Source organism: Perissodus microlepis, chromosome 6 (assembly GCF_051167445.1).
Source record: "Perissodus microlepis isolate ML-2025 ecotype Zambia chromosome 6, ASM5116744v1, whole genome shotgun sequence".
NCBI lineage: Eukaryota > Metazoa > Chordata > Actinopteri > Cichliformes > Cichlidae > Perissodus > Perissodus microlepis.
In genome coordinates this window covers 8103663-8117340 of record NC_140466.1, presented here as the reverse complement: position 1 = coordinate 8117340, position 13678 = coordinate 8103663, and the positions used below count along the sequence as shown (strand labels likewise).

Here is a 13678-nt window from a genome sequence, read left to right as displayed (position 1 = left end):
CTTAAGGGATAAGTAAAGGATACGTTATCTGAAAACAATAGGGCCACTCAATTTCCTAGTAAACATTAATGTTTTTGATGGTTGTATTCAGTGTATTGCAAGCTGGTGTTTTCACACAGTTGGTCAGTTTGCTTTACGGAAAATCAGGCAAACATCTTTTTGAACAATCTGTTACAAATTTAGAAACCACTTTAATGGAAAAAAAGGAAGCTTCATTTTTTAAGTTTACTAACTTGCAAAAGTACGTACAAAGGCTATAGAGTTCGACTGTGAGTGGGAAGTGCTTTATTTACAAGCTTTGATTTTCAAAATACCTGTAGTCCATCTAAATGGCAAGTAATCCATAGGAGGGATTTTCCTCTTGAACTCAAGCCAAAACAAACAAAAGGCACCTTTTGTGAAGAAACCTGTGAGGCTATTGACCATTGTTCTGTTGTAGGTACAAGAACAAGCTCATTAATGTCCATTTCATTTGTGTAGCTACAATGGTGTTGTCACTGTGCTCAGTAAAAAGAAAAAAACCCAACAATAAATTAATGAAATTTTCTCGATTTATTCAACAATAAATATTATTACTATATTTCCAGCAGTTAGTGCAGAAGTAATTAGATGAGTTTTCACAGTCAACAGCAGCCATTTGTGCTCTGTGACAACAAAACCAGTAAAAACAGAAGGTTTTGACTGTCGAAAAATAGCATAGAAACAAAAGGAATATTCATTTCTTGGACATTTCAGCTCCAGGGTATCAGCACACATACAGTCAGGAAATCGGAAGTTATTATTAAGATACATACACTCTAATCTCTGATAAAAGATACAGTAGTGATTAAAATGTTTTTCTTTACCTCAGATCCAGCAATGCTTCATATATTAATATGTTATTAACAGCACTAATTTCGTCTTGTGAGACAGATGAAATGTTATAGCCACACACACTCAGAATGAATATGTAATCGCACCAAATGTGCGTACCAAAAAAGCTCTCCATAAATTCCAGTAGTACATGGAAACAGAAAGAAAAAGTTAATTATCTGTGTGAAACAGAAAAGAGAAGTATGCCATTAAAGTCTACATATAACATAACAAACTGCTGTACTCTAGCTGCACTCGATTTATAAAAGCCAGAGGCGTGTGATTTAACATTTTTTATGCAGGCAAGTTCTATAAAGTATCTATAAAGTAATATTTATAGAGATGGTTGAGCCCATGCGATGGTATAATATTAACAAAGGTTACAAAAACAGGCAGGCAACATTTCTTCCTTTCAAGTAAATGGATGTTTGAGACAAGCTTTCCCAGTTTTTATTAGACCAACACGGCATAACCCTTAACTTTCTCAGTACTGCATATTAAATAGTGAAGTGACGATGACTGAAAATGTGCAAATCAAAACTGTGTTTTCAGATCTGTTTTAGTGTTGATTACATTTTTCTTGTGCGTGAATGGATTCATACTGTGCACTCAGTTCATTAGCGTTCTTATGTAAAAATGAGCCACCTATAAATTGATAATACAAACATATAAAACAATATCACATATTGTTGGTACTAGAGGTGTCATGATAGATGTTATTCATAATAACAGTGATATTTAAAACTGAAATTATGATAATTTTGTAATTGTTATTACTTTCATGTTTGTACAGCTATTCCTACAGACTTTCTTGTTGCTTTAGTTTTATTTTTGTTGATGTTTTTTATGGATTTTGTAATAATATCAGTGAATTATTTTGACCATGAAAATCATGCGAAGTAAAAATCGTACATTGTGACAATCCTAACAGGTACCTGGGTATGTCTGTATTCGATACATCATATACTAAAATGTAAACTGGAAACATTTGGGATATTTCTTAGCGATCAGGCACTCTTTCAGCCAAAGATGAAAGGTTAAGCTGAGATTTAAATGTTTAAAATGTGACTCAAATCATCATTAATTAAAATTCTAAGCTAATAAATTAGCTGCCAGTGTCCACATGGTGGAAATTGTTTGTACACTATTCAGTTTTTCACTTTGATGCAAATCAAGGAAATCAAGTTAATTTTTTTTTTTAAAAAAAGGACCTTACTTGTGGAACAAACACAAGATGGCATTAATAAAAATGAACAAAAAAGCCGATGGTCATAGTCACTGTGGTATGGAAGGATAGATCCGAATGTTTTCCCACAGAGCTAATATACTGCATAAATAATAAAACTATTCTGCATATACATTCAAGATGCTGGAGTTTTTTTCAGCACTTTCACTCTTATCTCACCGAGTCTTTGACCTGTGACCTTGGCAGTGTTAGTGTAACATCAGCTGAGTTAGACCGCAGTCCACTAGTCCAGCTGACGTTTTGTCGCCTTTCATAAAAACGACTGACTCTGCTACTGTGTGGGTTTACATGGCCTTGCCCCTTTGCTGGGGGCATCCACCTTGTCTTCTGAGTCTACTTTCTCTTTAGTGTATTCGGCATCATCGTCTTTATGAGGGAACATCCACGCCAGCGCAGCACCAGCTGTGCCGTCACCGGTCTGACGTGAGAAGCACAAGAAAGTGGCCCAGATGAAGGCACAGCAGCCAGTGAAGGTGGTCCGCACATACAGAGGCACCAAGGCAAAGTTCAGAAACTGAGAGAAATTGAGATAACAGCATATCGTCATCACTATTATGTCATAAATGTCTACTGATTGTTATTTAACACAGTGGTATGGATAGCAACTGGAGGGTAAAAGGTGTGGACAATGACCCAATACAGTACGTAAGAAACACAGAAAAGAGAGATTGATTTTTGTGATACTACAGGATATTTTATTTCTGTTTTTACTTCATAGTTTCATAGTAATAAGCTATCATTTTACAATCCTGTGTTTTGATTCATGTTTCTGCTGCTAATGCAGTACAATGAACTGTAACTTTATTGTGGTATTTGACTTAGGTTTCTTCTCTGGTTTTCATGGACTTTTTTGGATGCCCATTTAGCTGGGTTTCTGTTTAAGTTTCAGTTTCTACTTTGAGTTTATTACTTGTGCTAAGTGTCTTCAGTGATTCCCCCTCTCAGTTCTCTCCTTTGCCTCATCCTTTAATACTAATGCATTTGACCTCCAAGTTCCCTCGTCTCTGTCTTCGTGTTTAGCGTGAGCCTTCATTTCTCCACATTTACCATTTTGTCTTTTGGTTCTTTCTTAAGCTTGGTTTTTCTTCATGTGTTACTTCCTACCTTGGCATTGTCCTTATTTTTTGTTATGTCTAAACCTGAACCTTCATGTGCCCCTTGCTCTGCTGATCTCACTGTATGGACTTTGATTTCTGATGGTATCTGTTTTTGGTCTTTGCTTGATGAAAATAGTTCAAATGTAGCAAAGCAGATCATTGAATCAGAGTCAGAATACTGTTTCCCAGAGAAAAATATGTGGTCACAGTTGCTCCAAGACAGTAACAAAAGTTACTAACTAAATTAACATAAATAATGCAATACATTACAAAGTTACAAAATACAACAAAAATAGCTGTAATACATACAAATAGCTCTAATTAATAAATAACTAGTACATTACACAAAATTAAATACTTTTGGTTGACATTGAGCTGTCCCTCTTATTATACTGTACTTACTCAGAATATGTAACATTTTAAATAAATGATGCTCAGGTCACTTTGTTTAGCCACTAAAAATGTGTTGTTTTTATATATACCCTTCATCCCTGAACTTTATTGCACAATTACTCTACATAGCTTCAACCAATTATATTAATGAACATAAGGTGATGATGATGCTGCTGATATTTACCTGCATGAATGGCCAGAACATTAGCCCTGTCTGAGAAGAGAGATACAAACAAAGCACAAAATAAGAACTAGAAAACATAATCAGAAGAGCACCTAATAAACGGTTTGTACCAATAAAACTGCGGATGTTTGGGATTTGAGCACTAAACACATTGGACTCTTCTGCTTTGAAACAGGTACTGTTAACTGTCACGACTTTAGAAAATAACAGCCTGTGTCTGTGACTCACCTTATAAGTATTCAGGAATTTTTCTCTCCAGTCTTCAAAGATGTCTTCTTTGCCCTCCAAGAAACTGACACCTGGAGGCACATGAGATTTGACTGATTGATAAGCAGTGCAGGAAGACCAATGCAGTTTGTACAGTATAAACATATTAAATAATCATGTCATGTTTTTTGAAGATCTTGATAAACATATAGCCACATTTGAAACAAAAATTAGTACAATAACCCAGTGTACACTGTTTTCCACTATCATTATGGAGTTTATGAAGCGTATGTGTAAGTTCAATGAGGATCTGTAATCACTTATCTGCCTGCCTCCCTGAGTGTTCAGCTGCTTTTCTGCTTTCTACACGGCTACCGCTTCCCTGTACCGTCAATCTCAATACTGACGTCATTACTCTAGTACAATCATTTTCTCACTCGCCTTCTTTGTGCCAATCAGCCTCTGCTTTGCATGTTTTAAATCTCTGTTCCCACAGACCCCACCTCTACCCCATCTTGTTTAAACCCCTCAGCCAGAACTCTATTAAAGCTTCTGTATTCATTTTCACCACCAGCAGCGTTTAGACTCCGGGGCATGCTGTCCTAAATCATATCTCCGCTAGGATTTCATTCTGGCATGATGGGTCATCTGAGTCTAATCCTCAAATACATTCATTTCTGTATCTCAATTTTTAAGGATTCAACTGTTTCCACATTTGAAGTGAGTCAAATAGGTCCATGTTAGGTCGTTTAAGTGTTTAACTAAACATGCTGGTCTGGCTTTAAAAAAATCCATCCATCTCCATTTCTGAATAAATTCTTTAATCTGTCTTGCATGTATTGGTTATTATTCCCTAACAAAAAAGGGAAAATATTAATTTTACTATACTATCTTGATTCTAGTTCATTTTTAATTTAACTTTCAATAGTTTATGTCCAAAACCGATTATTCCACTTTCAACATTTAAGGTTATAGTTATAAAATCTGTAGTTTTTTTTGAGCACTAGAAGCAATTTTAGAGGAGAAGTTACAAAAGAAAGGTTTTGTGACAGACTGCAATAACAAGTTCTGATAAATTTATACCAGCAATATTGCTGTATATTGTTATGATTGTATCTGAGTGGATTGGAGCCTTACTGACACTTCTGGACCTCATGAAAGCACAAGCTACACAATAACTTATTGTGAAAATACTGCCCGAGTCCACAACAACTTTTGCTCAGCAGTAATGAATACTGTAAAACAACTGAGCTGCTCTGCTCTGCTGAATAAAACCATTTCTACGGTACCCCCCAAAAAATCTTTTCCCCCTGCATTATGTCTCGACATCAGCACATACTGGGGAACATAAATACTAAAATCAGGGGTTTTTTTGGTTTGTAATGAGCCATTCTAGGGGAGTGACTACATACAAGAACTCAAATGGTCTGCATGTTAAAGAAAATTCTAATCAGTTTCCTGTTATTTTTAGTCATTTGATGAACAAAAATGTATTTTGCAAAGAAAATTACAACCGCTTATAATCTTATTTGTACATTCTGGAGGATTTCTTTTGAGCTCTGGATGAATAATAAAAATCTAATTAAATCTAGCAAAAAAGTATGCAATTCTGATTTCATTTTTCATATTTGTATTATTTTCAGTATTTGTTTTCCATGTAATCTGACTTGGCTCTCCTTTTCTGCTTGCTTTCTAAGTCTTTGTTCATCCGATTATTTTAATTAAATGTTATTTAAGTCTTTTACTCGACTCTCAAAGCTGTAATCATAAGCTTTGACAGCAGATATGTCAAATGTTTAAATGAGCATGTGTTCTTTGATTTTTTCCTCTGTGGATTTATTATTAAAAACTTGCTAGGATTGAGGTCCCTTTGTGATCCGGGTTCTGATAGGGAGGAATTTTATCACTTCCCATCTAAAGTAAACCACTGTAATGAAGCAATATCTGCTGGCAGTATCAGTCGTAGTCCGCCCAGTTAGTGGTAATAATCCACTCCTTCATGTCTTGCACTTGACCTCTGCTCGTCTGTGTCACGAGACAAGGAACAATCGGTGATATTACGCCACATGAAAGGAGCACAGAGAGGGCATGGGTCTGATTACAAATGGACAGAGAGGCGATCAGCTGTGAGATGAACCATTAACCGCCGTCAGAAATCCTCCAGCCTGTGCCTCCCACAGCCCACCGACCTGTGTAGAAGACACTGGTGGCGAGGGGCGCCGCCGTCGTCTGGTCCAGGAACAGCTTCCTCATCACCATCCCGATAGAGTTCCCGGGAAATCTCCTCTCCAGGAAACGCATCCAGAAGAAATTGAAGTTGCCATGGAAACTAAACGCGACCACCGCGACGTTCCGTGTTTGTCTCCACTTGATGGTCTCCCTCCCGGAGAACCACTGGTGGACGAAGTCCCCCCCGGCGAACAGGCAGCCGTACAGTGTCACGTTGGTAACCCACGGAAAGCGACGGGCATGTCTTAAAAACAGCTTTAGCATTATTTTAGCTGCCGTTACCCCGTGAAGTGAAAATAAAAACCTATTTCAAGTCCTTTTAACCACAAAACGACTGACTGTGATGTGCTAGCTAAACGCGTATACTTTAACAGTCACACACGGGTCTTCACTCTCTCCACATCACAGTATTCACCTACCACCGAGTCTTTACGTTTCTCGTGTAATTTACGCTATAAAAACACAAAATCATAGCTAGGATACTTGCTTGGCAAACACCATACAGCTGTAACCGGCACTGGACTGACAGCCGGCGCAAAGGTAGCTTCCTTCTGCTTACATTTACTACGCCCCCTTTTTTACGTGAAAAACAGAAGCAGTGTTGAAGGGGCGGGGCTGGAACGTCCAGAGGAATATGTCCGCTTCACCGCGAGGATCATACCTCAAGTGACGCTTTTATGAACAACCAGACCGTGAAGTGCGAAGGCTTCTCTGTCAAATAATGTCTTCTTTACATCATGACAAGGCTAATAGATCCAGCATCTCAAGGGCAACAGATCAAAGACTCGACTTCAAACCTAAATCTTCTCTGCAGAAAATCACTGGCAGTACTGACAGGGTCCGTTCAGGGGATAATAACACAGGCTATAATAACACAGGCTACCAAGGACGGAGACTACAACTGTGTTTTTCAGTTCCCAGGATCGAAGAATTATGTATGTATTGTATGATTTTACAAATGTGTATATAACGTTAACTTTATATTAATTTAAATCTATGACGGTCTAACATTAATAGGTAGCAAAATAATAAGTAACTAAAGCTTTCAAATAAATCGTTTGGAGAACAGAGTACAAGATTTACATCCACAATAAAGTGGAGTAGAGGTATAAAAGTAGCACAATGCAAAAGTCAAGTAGAAGGTAAGTCAGTAAAATACTTGACTAATTATACTAAATTCCATTGTGTTTAATCCATAATAGGGTTGGTGTGACAGAAGAGAATGCTAGGGATAAGGTGGGGCAGATGGTCCTGTGTGGTGACCCCTAAGGAGAACAGCTAAAGAAGAAGAATTGAATCAAACCAATCCTACAAGAAGTTGATCTAAAAGTGACACAAACAACTGTAGATATTGCTGAATTTATAGGAATGAGGACTTTTATTTACTGCCCCCCCCCCCCTGCAATACATGTGTAATGCAGTTCAGCAGAAGATACAGATTCTTTAAGAAATGTGAACTGTCAGACCCCAGTTCATCAGTTCTTGTGACATTTGAAGCCACTAATAAGGAGCTTTCCATTTAGGATACCTGCCCCCCCCAGGGAAAAATAAATTAAAATAAAATGAATAAATAAATAAAAACCTAAGCACTGCACATAACCCAGCACACAGTACACACCTAGGCATAAAGTACACACAAACACACATTCAAGCATAAGTACATGCACTCACACAGGCATACTTACAAAGAATCTACTGTGTAACCCAAAGGGTATGTTGCAGGAAAAGCTCATTTAAAATGAAAATGAAGCATTGATTTCAGTAACCTGACAGAAGGAAGAATGCCTTTCCAAAGTTTAGATGCCAACACCTCCAAAACGTGTTCTGCTCTGGATTCAAAATTAGATCACGGAAAAAGGCCCTGATCCGATGAATAGAGGCGCCGACTGCTGGAATTTATGTCTCAGAAGATTTGTAGGAGCAGGAACCTGGTCATGTAGGGATTTCTAGGTTTTAAAATGATAATGGAATGTACTGATTTGCATCTAGAGCACAGACACACACATTTTATCTAATAAAACACATTGACACTTTTTACAAATGGCATTTGAGCAAACTGTTGCAAATTATCAACCAAAAATGTATTTTTCGATCTGAACAATGCGAGCATTCAAAACAGATTTCCTCATTCACATTTATTTCTCAACAAATACAGCATGTTCACAAGTTCCAACAATTTACACTGAATTTATCAAGCACCTTAAAACACAACTGATGAAAAGGCCATGAATGAAATTTTTATCAGGCAAAACTAGTAAAACCGCATTTTCTTTAATTAAAAAACAATCCATAACATCCACACTGCAGATTACCATACACATGTACACATGCAGTTTTTTAAAACAAACATATTCTTAGCCAGGTCTGCAAAAGAATATAGTTTATGATAAAATATCTTTTACATGGTAGATGTGTTTTTAGTCAAAAAATAAACTTTAACTATTACACAATGAAGAATTTAATTGTTCATCAAAATACATGATAGAAATTGTTGCTGCACATCGATTTCTTAACTTTTATATGTCTACTGTCTTCTGGCTTTGGGAGAGGAGGTAATCAATCAGAGCTGTGTCACATCTGAAACTGATTCTAACACTTGACTAATACTGGACCCATGATGTGGAAAAGGTCAGCACTTGGACACCTGGTGAGACACTGTAAATGATTTCCTTTAAAAAGGGAAAACAGAGAAGCAGTAGGACCTTATCCTGAACTTGCTGCAGAAAAGCACACTTCGTATGAAGTCCTGAAAGTGAGAAAAACTATTAGAGGCACGAACAAAGAGACTGCCTCTACTCATTCCACTGGACCAGCCAGATGAGTCAGGAAAGCAATTCAACAGATACATGTTCAAGTAAAGTAAACTCCATTTTAAGACACAATAAACACAGAACAGAAATTAGGTGAGAGGGTCACAGTGCATCCCACTGAGCTGAGAGACAAAAAAAGTCAGCTACTGGGTTAAGGTTCAGCAAGAAAAGAGTTGGACTCTATGACTGGACAACCCTCTCCCAGTCCCCAGTCTCTGTCCTGTGGTAGAACTGTGGTTGACCCCCTGGAAACAGGCTTTCAGAGCTGGGGTGGTCTAAAAGGAATTGAATAGTGGACTTCATATGCTGGACAAAGTGCGGTGGCTCAGCCCTCGGAGAGGTGGACAGGTACTAAATAAGAGGACGAAATACCAAAGTCATAGTCTGTTTTATATACTCACAAAAAAAGCTTCTTGTCATTGGTTAACAACCAAAGACAATAACTTCCAATAACGTTACCTTTAAAATTGTGTCGTCATTCTGTGACAACCAGAAGGCAATATCCAGATTCTGAGACCATGTGCACGGGCCAATTTGAAAAAGTCCCCGACTCGAGTCATATATGTTAACCATCTGCAAGGGATGATTATTTTAATTGGTATGTTTTAGTTTTTTGCCAGCAAAAAACAAAAACTAAACATAAAAATAACAACAATTTCAAGATCCCAGATCCGTTATCCATTAAAACACAGACTTGTGAAAACATTTTTACGTCACTTCAGTAAGTACTGGAAGTCAGAAAAAAAAATCAGTGATGATGTAATCTGAGGATCTCTTTCAAAATTAACAGACTGATTAAATATGAGGTAGACAACGTCATTAGTTAAAAATTGTGTATAGCCAAACATGCATTTTACTCTCAAAAAAATCCCATCATGTCATGTTTGCAGAGCACCTCTCCTCCCGTGAAGGTCCGTGCTGATCGCAGCTCCTCCGCAGGGCCTTTATGAGGGAAGGAGGCGGGGTAAACGTCCCCTGTTTTAACATCTACACCTGTTCAGAAACAAAGTCACAACATATTAAAGGCTGAATACCACGAAAGCACTGGATCCTGTTCTGTAACGGTATCACTTACCAATTCCATATACTACAGGTCTGTGAGTTCCATTAACAACCACATCGTTCATTTCTACAACAGCGAATCGAAGGCACGATTAGAGCAAAGGTTTTGTTTTGACAGGTGTATCTAAACAGTCTTCAACAGTTAAAACAAACATCAAAGTTACCTGTGATGCAGCATGTTTCCAGATGAATATCCTCCTTCTGTACCTGGAACGCTGCTGTGAAGTGATAAAAAGCCATTTAAGTTATGCAAGGTCCGCTGCTGCTGCGTTACACTGCAGTGCAACATGGAGTAAGTTTGTAAGGTTATACCCAGTATATCAAGGCTGAGGTTATGGGATGTTTTTGAGTCGTCATTAAATCCCCCGACAAGATGGAGCTCAAGTCTGCATATTGGAAAGGAGAGGAGAAATGTAAATTAATTAATTAATTAGTTGAATAATCTGGAATTTTACTGCTTTTTTTATGTGTGTGTCATACCTGCCCTCCTTACAAGCATCACTCAGTGATGTCACCGCTTTCAGGAGGAGTGGTACTTCAGACCAAGTGCTGGAACCGTCACAATGACCTAGGCAAACTGCTCCACTTCCTAAGAAATAATGAAACGTAATTGTTAACCACAAATTCAAAATACAGTTTCCTTTTATAATGCCTTAGCACAAATGGTAAAATGGTAAATGGCCTGTATTTGTATAGCGCTTTACTAGTCACTAAGGACCCCAAAGCGCTTTACACATTCAGTCATCCACCCATTCACACACACATTCATACACTGGTGATGGCAAGCTACATTGTAGCCACAGCTGCCCTGGGGCGCACTGACAGAGGCGAGGCTGCCGGACACTGGCGCCACCGGGCCCTCTGACCACCACCAGTAGGCAACGGGTGAAGTGTCTTGCCCAAGGACACAACGACCGAGACTGTTGGAGCCGGGGCTCGAACCGGCAACCTTCCGATTACAAGACGAACTGCCAACTCTTAAGCCACGATCGCCCCAAATATGGTAAAGGATTTCTCACCAGTGTGCCGCAGCACAACCAAATGGCAGGTTGTGGCATCATCAGATCCAATGACTGAAACGCATTCTGTTAAAAATAAGACAACAAAGCATGTTACTGTTATAGTGCAGTACATGATCTGGAAGACCAAGTAAACATGCTGAAGTGCTGAATTTATACCAAATAGTCCATAAATAAATAAATAAATAAAAGCAGAGTGACGCTTAGAATAATTCTTGATCCAAAAGCTATTCAGTGGTCAGACTTCATCACACACTGCTAAGGTTTCTGTTGTTGGCTGAATGCAGACTTAAAGCTGTGATGTGACACCAGCCTGCAGGAGATGCATTCATTCAGTTTTTCATGGGAAAATATTTTTTTCCTTTAAAGCAACCAATCAACATGATGGAGCCAAGAGTTTTCACACTTGAGGTTGAGCAGCAATGGCAAAAAGTAACCCCAAAGATTTCTTTACCTAGCTTGATGATGAGGTGGAACTGTCACTGAAAGTAATTCATGAATATAAGGCAGAAAACATAGACTGGGATTTATTCCACATACTGCTACATATTAGAGTGGGTACCAGGCACGTTATCCATCCATCACTTTAATGCTTTGGCAATTAAAGTAAAGTGCAGACACAAGTGGAGTAAAATTACAAAATGTGTGAGAGCTTAGCTGCAAGGCTTCGGCTTCATTTTTGTAACTGATATGACAAAACTGGGAAGTGAAAATGTCTATGTCTGCTTTTTCAGTAGCCGCTGTTTCTGCCTGTCCAGCCCAAAACATAACCCTTGAGTTTTCAAGCTAAAACTGGTTCAACAGCATCTCCACCCATCTCTGTTATCTGGGCCCTAAAAGATCAAAGCTGTGTGAGGGTAAGGTGTAGACATAATAAAAGTCTTATGTATCAGTGTGTATACAGCCTTGCGATGAGGTCTTCTGTTTCCAGTATTTTGTTTTACTCACTGTCTGCTGGTGTTGTTGCAGCAAACTCCCTCTGATGGACATAAAGGAGGCACTTTGGATCAACATCAACAAGCGGCTTAGACCGAAATGCTTTTGCCTTTTCCTGTGACATGAAAGCAAAATAGTTAAATGGTTCAAAGTGATAAAACAAAGAAAACAACACAAACTGATTTAGTATTTGACTCGGATATTTGTTCTGATCCTGACTCGTAAAGCTGGATCAATTATTGGGGACGACGGGATGCGGGCCAGCAGGTTTACAGGGGGTTACTAGTAGTTATGTTCGGTGAAACTTTAGTTGGGTAGTTCTATTGCACTTCCTGCAACAATTTGCAATTTTCAGCAGCTTAATATTATTTCACTTTTCCTCTCACTGTCTGCTCCACTCTCACAGTATGACTGAGAGACACAATAGTGTGACCATAAACAAAAGCAAGGTGCAGTGAAGACTCTCTCACTGAGCTGAAATGAGACCAGTGCAATAAACGAAGTGAAAAAAATTTTCATTATTATTTTTTCATTTATCTTGTTATTTTATTTATCTTTCAACTTCCCCTTACCAAAAAACAAAAACAAAAAAAACAACTAACTAATGACATACAGTTAAAGAAGATTTGAAGACTAGATTACCAAAATAAAGGAACAAAGCAAGAAGGCTAGAATGAATCTTATTCTGAGCTAAGCACAGGTATCCTACCCATCTCGAGGATTTGGGATGGAATTGGGATTTGGCAAAGCGACATTTATGTGTAAAGTATTTGTTTATGTGGATGTTGCAGTTATTGAGGGTTTGAATCTTTTTCATGTTCGTTATTAGTCCACACTGGATATCTATAGCTATAAACGGAATCTATATTTAAGGTACCTGAAACGTAGTCGTAGTGCAGTTCTATAAATCATTCCTGTGTAACTTATTAGGTTTGGTTTTTTGCTTCATGCACAGATTTACAACCACTGGCACTTACTTGGTTACTTTAGAGACAGTTAAATCTGCTATGTTAGTAAATTATCAACTGCGATTTTGTTAGCATAACGATATACAGACAATTCCTATTAAATGAAAAGGATGAGCTAACTATAGCAGCCACACTTTTGCAAAAACAAACCTGTAAATGTGGATTTTTGTCGAACAGGTCCGCTGTCGATCTTATGCGGTCAAGCGGTTTATTTTGAATGAACAAAGGCATTTCTTCAGGCTATGTGAACTTTACAGTGGTTGTCACGAAGAGCAAAAACTTCATATTACTATCTTTAAATACCACATACTGAATTCATTACTCAGTACAGTCATTGGTTCCACCCATCTGCTTGAACTTCCTGGAAGACTTTTCTTCGTCGCTTCACAGTCGGATGCACCAGGTGAAGCATTAGCGCCCCCTACTGCTGAGTTAGAGATTCCTTATGTTCTTCGTTAAAAGTATGAGATTTGTGTCAACACAGAGCTTTTTTAACTTCTTTGTGGAGATCATTTTAAGGTCCCTCCATCTCACTTTGCCTTTTCACCGTGAAATAGGGCCCAAGGTTTTGACGCCACACAGTGATAAAAAGCGCATTGTTTACACTTATCATATTCACCATTGCGGCTAGTGAATATGCGTACGTAGTAAAGGTTCGTTTTAGACGAGGCTACG

General features: G+C 38.3%; 2 protein-coding genes across 2 annotated transcripts; both read right to left on the bottom strand.

Moving 5' to 3' along the window:
- Window positions 1-533: 533 nt before the first annotated feature.
- On the bottom strand, window positions 534-7076 carry LOC146384982 (mpv17-like protein). The gene is made up of 4 exons (XM_084930488.1): window positions 6169-7076; window positions 4001-4071; window positions 3773-3802; window positions 534-2612 (listed from the first exon to the last, which is right to left on the bottom strand). Exons 1-4 carry the CDS (start codon window positions 6470-6472, stop codon window positions 2370-2372), a joined length of 648 nt encoding a protein of 215 aa, XP_084786614.1. The 5' UTR covers window positions 6473-7076; the 3' UTR covers window positions 534-2369.
- A 1248-nt stretch (window positions 7077-8324) lies between these two features.
- Window positions 8325-13609, bottom strand: ntan1 (N-terminal asparagine amidase). The gene is made up of 10 exons (XM_084930484.1): window positions 13154-13609; window positions 12048-12150; window positions 11100-11165; window positions 10561-10669; window positions 10393-10466; window positions 10245-10298; window positions 10094-10147; window positions 9914-10011; window positions 9478-9591; window positions 8325-9369 (listed from the first exon to the last, which is right to left on the bottom strand). The coding sequence occupies exons 1-10, from the start codon at window positions 13232-13234 to the stop codon at window positions 9199-9201; spliced, it is 924 nt and encodes a 307-aa protein (XP_084786610.1). The 5' UTR covers window positions 13235-13609; the 3' UTR covers window positions 8325-9198.
- Between the last annotated feature and the right edge of the window lie 69 nt (window positions 13610-13678).

Bases quoted from the DNA above. Each gene is read 5' to 3' on its own strand.
- LOC146384982 (XM_084930488.1), bottom strand. From the start codon at position 6,472: ATGCTAAAGCTGTTTTTAAGACATGCCCGTCGCTTTCCGTGGGTTACC. The intron at 4,072-6,168 runs GTCGGTGGGCTG...ATGTGCCTCCAG, and splicing joins CACCAGTGTCTTCTACACAG to GTGTCAGTTTCTTGGAGGGC. The intron at 3,803-4,000 runs GTGAGTCACAGA...CTCTCTTCTCAG, and splicing joins AATTCCTGAATACTTATAAG to ACAGGGCTAATGTTCTGGCC.
- ntan1 (XM_084930484.1), bottom strand. From the start codon at position 13,234: ATGCCTTTGTTCATTCAAAATAAACCGCTTGACCGCATAAGATCGACA. The intron at 10,467-10,560 runs GTATGACACACA...TCCAATATGCAG, and splicing joins GATGCTTGTAAGGAGGGCAG to ACTTGAGCTCCATCTTGTCG. The intron at 10,148-10,244 runs GTAACTTTGATG...TCGCTGTTGTAG, and splicing joins GGAAACATGCTGCATCACAG to AAATGAACGATGTGGTTGTT.